Source organism: Alligator sinensis, unplaced genomic scaffold (assembly GCF_000455745.1).
Source record: "Alligator sinensis unplaced genomic scaffold, ASM45574v1 scaffold694_1, whole genome shotgun sequence".
In the NCBI taxonomy this organism is placed as follows: Eukaryota; Metazoa; Chordata; order Crocodylia; family Alligatoridae; genus Alligator; species Alligator sinensis.
The window spans coordinates 736,852-748,551 of NW_005842339.1; the positions used below are offsets into that span (position 1 = coordinate 736,852).

Genomic DNA, 11,700 nt, shown 5'->3' on the forward strand with positions numbered 1-11,700 from the left:
GTAAAGCTGGGTCTAAGGTAGTATGTATGTAGTCAGATTTCACTCAGAAACAACTTGGTTTCAAGCTAGTAATGAACAAAAAAGTTTGACAGCATGTGTCATTCTTACGGAATGAGTTGATAGATTTGGTGCAGTAAACAGTGGACTGGTGTTTGTATTGTATGTACCACCATCACTACAATTTCACACCTCCTGTATGCAGTCTCAGCACAATTGCCATCACCCTTTGGCATCGATGGGACACTAATTTCCAGGGGAGAAATAAGCAAGGCAGTTTCTCCAAGAGAGCAGAAAAGGAAGAACATTTTGTAGGGCAGCATATGCAGGTAAATAGGAGGGTAAGGTGGCAGGGAAGCCTGTGCATGGAAGGAGAGAGAGAGGATAATTCCACCCTTGTCCTTTTCTCATAAAGGATGAATCTTTTGCACAGGTTTTCACTGCTCTGTGGAAGTGAGGATATTTACTGATTATGAACAGGAGAGATGGCACTTCTTTGGGTTGGAGGAAATGGCCCTTGAGGTTCCTTCCAGACCCTAAGGAAAAGACTAGAAAGTCTGCTCTTGAATGAAGATGACACTCATGTAGCGTGAGGGACCTTTAATGGCAAATCCAGTGAAAATACTTCACACGGGTATTTAGTCCACTAATGATATGTATTTTCCCTCCTGCCACCTTTTGCTTTAGGCATGCAGAGATCTTGGCATACTATATACATCATGCAGTTTATCTGAGATTCTGACTCTTAAACATTGTCCCCCAGGTATTGATTATAAGACGACAACAATACTTCTAGATGGCCGTCGAATAAAACTACAGCTCTGGTGAGTTCATCCCATCATTCCTTTCTCTTTGGCTTGTTGAACAATATTTTTCAGAGGGCTGTAACTCTCCGGGGCAGGAATTGTTTCCTGCATCTTGAATGTGCCTAGCCAAGAGAGGAAGAGTAGCTTAATAGTTAAATGCAGTAGATCAGGATTTGAATACTGAACCTTGATCTCCCATTTCCACAATACATGTCATTCATGACCTTGAGTCACTTAATCTCTCTCTGCCTCAGTTCTCCATCTCTAAAACTTGGGCTAGTAGCACTTCCCAATGTCCTGGGGTTTTCAGAGGATAAATGCAGAAAAATTTGAGCTACTCTGGTACAGTGGTCCTAGAAGTATCTTAGCTGGATGTTGCAGTAATCTAGATAGATTATATATTAATGATAACAGGTGAGTTGACTAAGGAGTCACAGTATTAAAACAAAGACCAAACTAGGGAGCCTTTTAAGGTAGAATCTTGGTGCTTATTATCCATCCTCTCAGCCTGTATTATCTTGCAGATGTAGCATTTTTCTTCTTGTATATCCAGCATAAAGGAAAGTTGTAGGGTATAGGAAGGATGGGGAAGGGGGTACCATAAATTCAGGAGTTTGTGCTTTCACCTCTCTGCTACATCCAACCTGAGTTTAGAGGGTTTGGAGAACTGGGGCTAAAACTAATTATTGTTATAATATACCATTTTACAGAAATGGCTCAGGTTAATCTTGATTTATATTTAGACTTGCATCCTCATTCCAGAATGTATTTTGGTGGCATTTTTTAGCAGCATATAAAGGACTTAAGGCATTTATACACATTCATTTATCTGCTCCAATGCACTGGAGATCTGGCGCGTCAGAGCAGACTCAATCAAATCCGCTCCATGAGCTGATGTGCGCAGTCCTGTAGCACACGCGTTTGTATAAATGGCAAAAGACACGCCAGCACTGAGAAAATGGTGGCTACGTGCTTTTGAACTATAACACCTTTGTTTTAATTCAAAAGTGCACTGCCACCATTTTCTCAGCGCTGATGCGCATTTCACCATTTATACATATGTATGCACTGCAGCACTGGGCGCTTTTAAAAGCACCCAGCGCTGTGGCGCAAGCATGTGTACAAATGCCTTTAGTTCTCGTATGTTAGTTAAAGCAAGACTTTTAATTCGTAACTACTTTGAAGTTATTTCACTTTTTTTTTTTTTTACTGTTATGGCTTCTTCCAAAATATTTTGGATCAGACACTTGTTGAAATGAACTTGGTGGTGAAAGATAATTGATACATTATGACTGGGAGGGGGGGGGGTGACAAACTTTCCCCCTGCCATCCCTTGTACGACATCTTTTAGTACATACAGGTCACTCTTATAACTCCCTATCAAGTTTCCTTGAGAAAAAAGCCACAGGTGGATCTTTTTTCATGGTCCTGTAGAAGAAAGTGAGACACTTTCTTTATTCAGTTGTATTTAGAAGACTTTTGGAAGTCTGTCTCCTACTGTTTATTTAGAAAGAAGAACCTTGTAGCTGCAGGTTTGATATCTACTTTGAATCATTCTTTTATACAATGGCTAATGAACTTAAGAACCCATGTATAGGTTGCTGCTGTTATCTGGTTGATGGAAGGGCAGGCAATGCTAACCAGTTAGTTTGGACTGGTATAAGTAGGAATTGAGTCAATTTCTTATATATACCCATAATTTTTCTTGTTTAGGGATACATCGGGGCAAGGGAGATTCTGTACCATATTTCGTTCCTACTCAAGAGGTGCTCAGGTAAAATTCTTGTTACCGTTACACTATAGAGTTGCCAGTGGATGGTTGAGTGAATGCAAAGTTGCTAAATAACAATTATACTGGTTTGTCTAGTTCGCTGTCTGATGTGAATTTGAATACAGTCATGTTCCTGGATACAAAGCACGCAGAATTTATGGGAAGGAAATAAGAGCAGGACTGACAAGGATTCGCATAAGAAGATGGTTTTCTCTGTGTTATACCTCTTTAATGTTAAAATACATTTTAATATTTTTTCACATAGGGGGTGATACTAGTATATGACATTACAAATCGTTGGTCCTTTGATGGTATTGATCGATGGATAAAAGAGATAGATGAGGTAAGGCATATCCTAGAGTATCACTTATGTAGCAGTTGGTATGTATTTGTTATATTCTCCAATTACTAGTTAATGCTGTATACTTGCAGGCATTATTCATTACAGAGAAATCCAAGGGTCCCATCATGCTTCTGTTTCATAACTTTTTAAAAGTCTGGGAACAAAACAGCAAAGTACCCAGTGGTTTGGTACAGAAAGAATAGGCACAGAGTGGTTAAGATTCCAAGTACTGGGCCTGCTTTTACTGAAGTTTGCCAAAGGCTTGCTGTGTTACCTGGGCAAATCACTGTGCTTGTTTCCTATGAAAAAGTAATACTTACCCTCCTCGTATGGGGACCATGGGCCTGAGCTCAATATTAGTGAAACCCTTAGCACTTCTATAGTGCCTTCAGTCTAAAGGTCTTTAAACTGTTTTTTATATTAGAATTTGGAATGCAAATGTTTATTTCTGTAAAGTAGAAAAACTGTTAAATTGCATGGAAATGGTACCTGTCATAATGTGGATTCTTTGAGGAAAGACTGGCAAATGGACCAGAAAGGCCTGTACAAGGATTACAAGTTTTATTATTGTAATAATAATACTATTTAGTCAGTCTGTGTGAAGAGATAATTCTGCCTTATAACTTAGCCATGAACATTCAGTATTTTAATGTAAAACTGTTTCCTTAAGCCTAACTTCACTTCTGAGAATGTTTTTACTCTGAAAGAAAACTTTGGAATAGAAGCTTTTTAAGGACAGGAGAAAACATAACCTCCACTTGGTTTTCAGAGAACCGAAGCACAGCCCCTTTACCTCTGATTCTGACCCAAACTCTTTTTAATATAAAGATGCTTACCTTGCTATCATGTCAGTCACCTTCTTGACGCTAGCAAGTGCCACATTTCATGTACAGAGCATTTGTGTTAGCATCTTACAGTCTCTCAGGGAGAGAAAAGGGTCAGAACACTAATCTCTGTCTTGCTTCTCTTTACTCAGCATGCTCCTGGTGTACCTAAAATCCTGGTTGGAAATCGCCTTCATTTAGCCTTCAAGCGTCAAGTCTCTACTGAACAAGCACAAACCTATGCCGAGAGAATAGGCATGACTTTTTTTGAAGTCAGCCCACTCTGTAACTTTAACATTACAGAGTCTTTTACTGAACTGGCAAGGATTGTGCTAATGAGACATGGGATGGACCGGCTCTGGAGGCCAAACAAGGGTAGGCAAAATAAGTATTTATTCATTTTTGTTTATCATTCAGAACGATCAGACTCATCTTTTGAAACATTAAGGTGCATGGTTTAAAATGTTAAATGTTATTTTTTTTTGTAGTTTAAAATATATAATTACATGATCATGTTTGCTGATCTTATTAGCATGCTGGTCCTTAAATGGCAAATACTGTTAGTGAAGCAAGTTGAAGAGAAAAAAATCTGTCTTTCCAAGGTCTCTCAAGAAGGGACACACACGAACAAAATAATGAACACTTCAGGGAAAGCATATTGAGAACCTCTACACCTAACCCCCCCCCCCCCCCCCCCCAACTTATTGCCACAGGATATTCCTGAAGCTAAGAGCTTAGCAGCAATCAAAAAGAGACTAAATTTTTATAAGAGTAACAGTATCCAGCACCATCATGGTAAATACTTCTTAATTAACTCTGATATATCAGGGGATAAATCAACATCTGCCTGTTGGGGGTTAGGAGGCAACTTTCCCTGGAGGCAGGTTATCCCATTAATGCTTAATGCTGAGTTTCTTTAATCTTCTTTTGAAAAACACCTGTTCTTGGATATTTGTTGATCCTTGATATACTACTGGTCTCCTGTGGTGATGCTGTACTCGTATTACTGACAAGCTTTATAAAGACTTTTCTAAAGCAGTTCAAAAGTCTGCAAGTCGCCAAACTATTCATGGATTATTTTGTGGCTGTTATTGAGTACGTCATTGAGTGATGGGTTTATATGACTCCATCTTGAGTAATATTCATACCATCAGCTAGATTCTCCTTTTGAAGTGAATATGAACTGAGGATGTTTATCAAAGCAGAAGCCACAGATATCCTCCATGCACAGTCCAATCCTGTCTGAATACTCAAGAGATTTTTGGAAGAGATTTTTTGTTTGTTGACTTTTCTTATCTAATTCTCAAATAAAAATGAGGGAAAACATAGGAACAGACAACTATGCATTGCTTTTAGAAGAGGAAGCCTGAGTACATAAGCTAGGACCATAACATCCCCCTTGGTCTGCCAGTGTTCTATTGCTCTTCTAAGGTGTTGAAATATTTCCCTTGAAATGTATACTCGGAGCTGTTTCACTAGTCTGATGCAAACAGCAGTCTTGCAATAGATTTTGCTAAGTATAGAGACAAATATTGACACAGTCTTGTCTTTGTGAATGTCTCTTAGGCTGCCTGTCAGCAAATGGTAGTCTTATTTTGTTCTGGACTTGTTAGTTTGCTGCTTTTTATAGTGTTTCAAAATTCTACTTGCTCCTTATCTGGGTCCAAGTCATATTTTCCTTTATCACAGTCAAGGTGCTTTAAGAGCAGACTTGATATCTTAGACTGGTAGATTTTCATGACACTCTTGTGCAAGGTTGTGTTGCTGAGGAGGATGGTCACTAACCTACTATATGTCTATAGTAGAAACCTTCAAACCTGCACAACAGATGAAGAAAATGGGATCATACAGTACAAATAGCCTATTTCCCCTTAAAAAGAATGCCAAATTGATTGCACTACTTGCTATTAGATACTATTTTTTTTGAAGTTGGAACATTTGGATGGGTTATTTTAGTACAAGTTGTACTAAAATAATAAGTGTTTAAAAATAGAGCTAATAATCCCTTTAAAGTGTTTTTAAATTTACATAACTTAAGTAGATTCCCTAGTGAAAACTAGGTTACTAGCTGGTATAGGCCTATTTTGATTTATATAGTAGCACTTTCCTTAATTGCTTTGTACTGAGATGAGAATATTTTTAATTTTGAAAGAAGAAAAAAAAAATGTCCTGAAATCAGAATCTGAACCCCAAATTCTCTGAACTCTGAAAAAAAAATTGGAGATGTAGGAATTGGCTATGGAGCCAGTTTCCAGTAACAGCACTTTTTGCTATTCTGGGAAGAGTTGTGGTAGCAGTGAATCTTTAATTGCCTAGTTCTTGGGATTTTGTACTGTGTGTGGTCTTCTATTGTTTTATAAAGCATTCTGGGGGAGGGAGGGAGGGAAGGAGAAACAAAACTGTAAATGACTTCTAGCACTCTGTCTTTGGCTTGCTAATTACCAAAAAATGGATTTGTTCCAGTAAAATGTATTTACTTCTTGGAGCAATTAATATGCAGCTAATATAGATTATTTTAAAGTGCTTATTTAAATGGTCTTTTTAAAGTGCACAGTGCAAGTTACTTTAACCAGAATTACTTGCTTTTTGAGTTTGAATGAGGGAATATTCCCTGAAGTCATAGATTAAATAACAACGTTGACTTTTTAAGTGAGGCTCAAACTTTCAGATAATTCTTCAGAATGACAATAAGCGTACCCAAGTCATTTAGGACCATTCATGATATTGTCCTTGCCCTGTTCAACCTTGATAAATGGGAGGGGCAATCCTGGAAACGCTCTATATGGCCCTGGAGCCAACGAAAAGTCTGTTTGTAGACCTTGCAGGTATAGGCCTTAAACTGTGACCTGCTTTACAGAATAATTGACAAAATATTTTCTATCGGGGTGGAGTGGAAAGAACTGTAGGGAGGAAGAAAACGAGGATTCATTAGAGTGGTGTGCATTCACGATATTGTATATGCTGCCACCATGTGGCTGTTAAATATGCTATTATAAGGTGCTTTTTCTTTAATTTTTCTTTAAGTACTAAGTCTGCAAGATCTTTGTTGCCGTGCCATAGTTTCCTGTACACCTGTGCATCTTGTTGACAAGCTGCCTCTCCCTGTTGCCTTAAGAAGCCATCTCAAATCTTTCTCTATGGCCAATGGTCTTAATGCCAGGATGATGCATGGACGCTCCTACTCTCTTACTTCGAGCAACAACAAGAGGAACAGCCTAAAGAAAGCTAAAATTATCCGTCCACTACAGAGCCCACCCAAAAACTATACACGAAACAGCTGTAAAATTTCCTGAATCTGACATGGGCAAAAACAGAGTGGAATCTCCTCACAAGGAGTGTTGAACACAAGAACTCTTGTTTTTAATAGTTGAGCATACTCTGCATATGTATCACACTTACATAGACAAAATAAGAAAAATCTTATTTTAGAGCTTGCTCACCATCATAATGCTGCTTTGGGATGAATGATAAGTTCAGTGCAACTGAAAAGGATGTGACACTTTGCTGTTGGACTTTAATATTTCAAGTTTTGATGTGCATGATGCCCTTGGTTTTTTTAGGTGTATTTTTATAAAGGGAATAATCATAGTATTGAGTTCTTAATTTCATGAAATCTTGAAGTGACTTTATTGCGTAATTATATCAAATCCTGTTTAGCTGCAAACTTTATTTGCAAAGAGGCAAAAGTGAGTGTATTTGATTTGCATATTCAGGCAAAGGTTTTTTTTAAATGCAATGTATTGTATACATTGTAAACTACACAAATAGTGAGAAATTCTAGTAATATTGCAGTTGTGCGCCTATTTTTTTGTACATTTTCCTTGATAACCTTGAAGCACTAATTTAACGAAGCTGCAAACATGTACATAGAACATTATGCACATACACAACAAGGTTTTGTCCGTTAGTGTATGAAACAGATTTGATAAAGTTTTTGGTATGTTATTTAATACTTTTGGGATTAATCTGTGGTTTATATGCTTATTTTTCTGTATATCTACATTTTTTGTACCAGATGTTCTATAAGATAGTTATAGGAAGAAAATGCCAAAGACACTATTCGTAACAGCTGTAAGAAGAATGTGTTTGAAGTGCTGCTTTATAAGGAAAGAATATTATTTAAAATAAATGTATCTGGAAGTGTGAAGCCTGTTCTTTCTTTCTTTAGTGGATTACTTGCCAGCCTGCCTTCCTCTCTAACACTTCCTAAGAACCTAGAACCCATGTCTAGTCACTAATCAGTCATCACCACCTTTGGAGATCCAGGCAGGAAGATGTGAGACTAGGTTGCTTCACAGATCATGGGAGTTGACTCTCATAAATTTGGCAAAGGAAATATTGAATAATAGAACACATTAAATTCTCAGTTTGTTGGAGAAAGGCAAGTCAGTGATGAAAACAGTGTAACGTTATGTTTCTGGATGCAAGAACATGCTGAGACATGATGATAGTAACATTTCAGCAATGGTAGTGTTTATTATTTCCAAGAGTAACTTATCGTAGTAGTAAAACCCCTTCTGAATCACCAGATCTCTCTACACCCCCATAGTAACAGTAAGCTTGTGGTACAGCTCTATTAATATAACATGCCAAATATGCATCAGGATTCTAGCTCTAGGGGTTGTGCAATGTAACAAATGAGATCAAAAAACTCTTGTTCCATTATTTATTAAAGAGCAATGGTGTTTTGTTATGAAGAACAGCTCTGGGAAAACTCCCATGTATCTCTTCCTTGGGATCATTTTTTCCTAGACTAATCGCTGCAGATGCAGCCAAAAAGGGAGCAACTCAAAGCAGGCTAGGAGATTGAAGCAAACTCTCTGTTTTGTGAGAGAAAAACAGATACCACTGGAAATCCTAAAACAAAGGTGAGTCACTTGGGTGATGATTAACACTGACATATCTGTGATCCACATTTTAAAGTGTGAAATTATTTTCTTAAAAACTTCAAATACATTTCCAGCTGGATTTTGACCATCACACCTTTCTTCACTATAAACAAAGGAGTAAATAAATGGGTACAAATAGCAACCGGAAAGGCTGGACAGCAAGATTATTTTCCAAGATAAATTTGATATTTTTAAGCCAAACATCCATGATAAATCTCATACTAATAGTGCTATGCTGCATGTTCAGAGCGTTTCACTAACTTTTAATTAATGCAATAACCTTGTGAGCTTGACAGATGTATTGTCCTCATGTTACAGTTAAGGAATATGAGACTGGTTAAAGCCCATCCTTTCAAACTATCCTTTTAGGCATCTGTAACAGAAATATTAAATCTAACCTCAGATGCCTGTTTTTTATATGTAAAAATAATGCTCTGAAGTTGCTGAACACCTGTAACTGTGTGTCGTTTCCAGTAACTTCAGCTATGGGAACTCAACAATTCTTGGTATCAGATTGGCCATTTTTGATGGAGATGCTCAAGGTGATGTAACCAAGACCATGGAGTGAGTCAGTAATACAGCTGGGACCAAGACCCCATTCTCTCAGCCTCTCTACCTAATTGATCAACTGGTAATCAATAACTATCATCCATGTTCTAGGAGCCCTATTCCTGCTCCTGCTAGCTCTGTTACTAGTCAGCTCTAGCTGCTAGTTGTATGTACCAAGTACATTCTGTATACCTTTTGAATTCACTGTATAGAAAATAATATAGAGCAGGGAGCCAGATCTGCCTGACTCAGGAGTGCCATGAACAGTTGGTGGTAACTAAGGAGATATACACATCCTAGCTGTAGTGTATGAACCTCATTGCAATTTAAAAGACAAAACTGAAGTATGTGGTTGCATGTTGTATTCATTAATGTAAAAAAATATACCCAGTGCATGTAAGGAATTGATATATTACTGTAGAGATTATTCAATCTACACAATTTAACAAAAAATAACTTTCCTGGAGGGCCTTTTAACCATCCAATACCATTAAATAGCAGGAGTTAAATTCTTCTACCAAATCTTTTTGGATGACTTTAAACATACATAACACTTTGTGCACACATGATATTTAGCATAGATAACTTTTCAACAAGATTTCCTCTGCTCCCAAATTACATTGCACATTGACTCATCCAAATTTCTCCTCTCCTTTGCAAAAGGCATGTAAAAGAAATGAACAGGTCTTATCTCAAACACTAAGAGCCAATAAAAGGTTTAATCGGTAAAAGGAAGGCAGGGGCATTGATTGCACAGTTGGGAGCCATTTACTACTTCACTTTGAGATCTTTCTGCATTGTGGTAGTACCTGGAGAAGTGGCAATCTCTTAAGAGTCAAACTACACAGACTGCTGTAGATCTAAGCCAACACCTTGAATTGTACCTGGAAGTGAACGTGTGGCTCAGCACGGAAGATGAGAATCCTCCCTGCTGTTCCGCCTGGTTTCCTCCACTCCATAACTTAGTAGTATCGGCATCAGATCCACATGAGTCTGGACTAAACTTCTTCCAAATCCAAATATTGGCCGCCTTAACTACCAAGTTATGAATCCACTTCGCTCCTCTAAGGTAAGTGGGCTGATGGCCCTGTGTACAGGCAGTCCTCGACTTACAACGTTTTGAGTTGCAACGTTTCACACTTAAGTTTATAAACTGACACCCTGTTTCAACTTTCTGACGTTAGTTTAGACTTTACAATGCTTGATCTGATATGACGCCATGCCACACCAGCGAACAAGTTTGCTGTGTTGCCCATTTCCATGGAGAACATCTGTCCAAACTTCCTTGGACACTTTCTTTAAGAAAGCAGACGAGACTCCAGAAAAACCTGCAGCCAAGACTCCTGAGAAGACTCCAGCCAAGAGCCTGTCAAAAAGTCCAACCAAGAGCCCTTCAAAGAGTCCAGCAAAGTCACCTGAACCAAGTCCTTCCGTATCAATAGGATAGCTATTTACAATATAAATACATTAATGTAGCTATAAGAAAAGTTGCATTATCTGGCACCTTACAAACCGGCATGCCGGCTTATAAGGTAAAATCAAAACTGGAAGCGCCTGCCGTAGCTGTATATTACTCATCTGTATTTGACTGCGTACAAAATTCTGGGTTATTGTTGGTGAAAATAGGGTATCGGACCTTGGTTCAGGAGCCAATCCCCCATTTATAACATCATTTCCTATGGGAAAATTGGTTCCGAGTTACAACGTTTTGACTTAAGACGCGGTTTTCAGGACCCAATTGTGTCACAAGTCGGAGGGCTGCCTGTATGTGGCAAGGGGGCTGAAGTGGGGACACTGCAGCAGAAATGACAGGGACATGTCACTTGCACACGCTCAGCGCGGGGTTGCGTCCTCTATCCGTCAGCAGAAATGGGGTACAAGCCCAGTGAAAGCGCAGGTGCGGCTGCCTCCCATGCGTACGGCGCGGCTGGGGGAAGGAGGGCGCTGCCAGAACAGCCCTGCGCTCAGCTGAGGAAACGGCCCTCGGGCCTGCGCCCAACCAGCACCCTTTGGAGCAGGCCCGAGACTAACATAAAAGAAACGTCGACTCCTGCACTGAAAGACCAAGGACAAAGGAAACCTTCAACTGCTGCCTTACCCGGTGTCCGCGTGCCGTGGGTGCTGCCGTGTCGCCTGGACAGCCGGCGCGTGGTGGGTACGCAGCTCCCGCCTTGGGCTGACCCTCACCCTCACCCTGCGCGGCCTCCGCCACCTGCGAAGACAAACCTGTGACTAGGCAGCCTCAGGCCCTGCAGAGCCACCGGCTGGTAGACCCCCGCCCCCCGCTAGGAAATGCACCAACGGGACGTTTATTGGTTATTTTATGTGGAAAACTATACATGAAAGAACAGCGCTGCGACGGCGACGGCGGGGGCGGGGCCTGCCTGTCCTGTGGGCGGGGCCCGAAGGCTCGATGTCTTGGCGCCCCGCCCCGCGCCCTGGTGGTGCGGACGGTGCTCGATGGCTCGGCGCGCGGCCCCGCGGGCTGGCGGTGCTCGATAGCTCGGCGCTCGACACCGCG

The 11,700-nt window shown here is 40.0% G+C and overlaps 2 protein-coding genes across 2 annotated transcripts in view; both read left to right on the plus strand.

Moving 5' to 3' along the window:
• The window catches only part of RAB40B (RAB40B, member RAS oncogene family), a 59,008-nt gene extending 51,120 nt beyond the window's left edge, over positions 1–7,888 (plus strand). Inside the window, exons 2-6 of the mRNA XM_025210164.1 lie at positions 685–821; positions 2,517–2,577; positions 2,840–2,917; positions 3,894–4,116; positions 6,766–7,888. Of these exons, the coding sequence (XP_025065949.1) occupies positions 685–821; positions 2,517–2,577; positions 2,840–2,917; positions 3,894–4,116; positions 6,766–7,034 (768 nt within the window). The 3' untranslated portion in view covers positions 7,035–7,888. The remainder of the gene's footprint in view (positions 1–684; positions 822–2,516; positions 2,578–2,839; positions 2,918–3,893; positions 4,117–6,765) is intronic.
• A 2,808-nt stretch (positions 7,889–10,696) lies between these two features.
• The window catches only part of WDR45B (WD repeat domain 45B), a 27,362-nt gene continuing 26,358 nt past the window's right edge, over positions 10,697–11,700 (plus strand). Inside the window, exon 1 of the mRNA XM_025210165.1 lies at positions 10,697–10,711. Coding sequence (XP_025065950.1) covers positions 10,697–10,711 — 15 coding nt within the window. The remainder of the gene's footprint in view (positions 10,712–11,700) is intronic.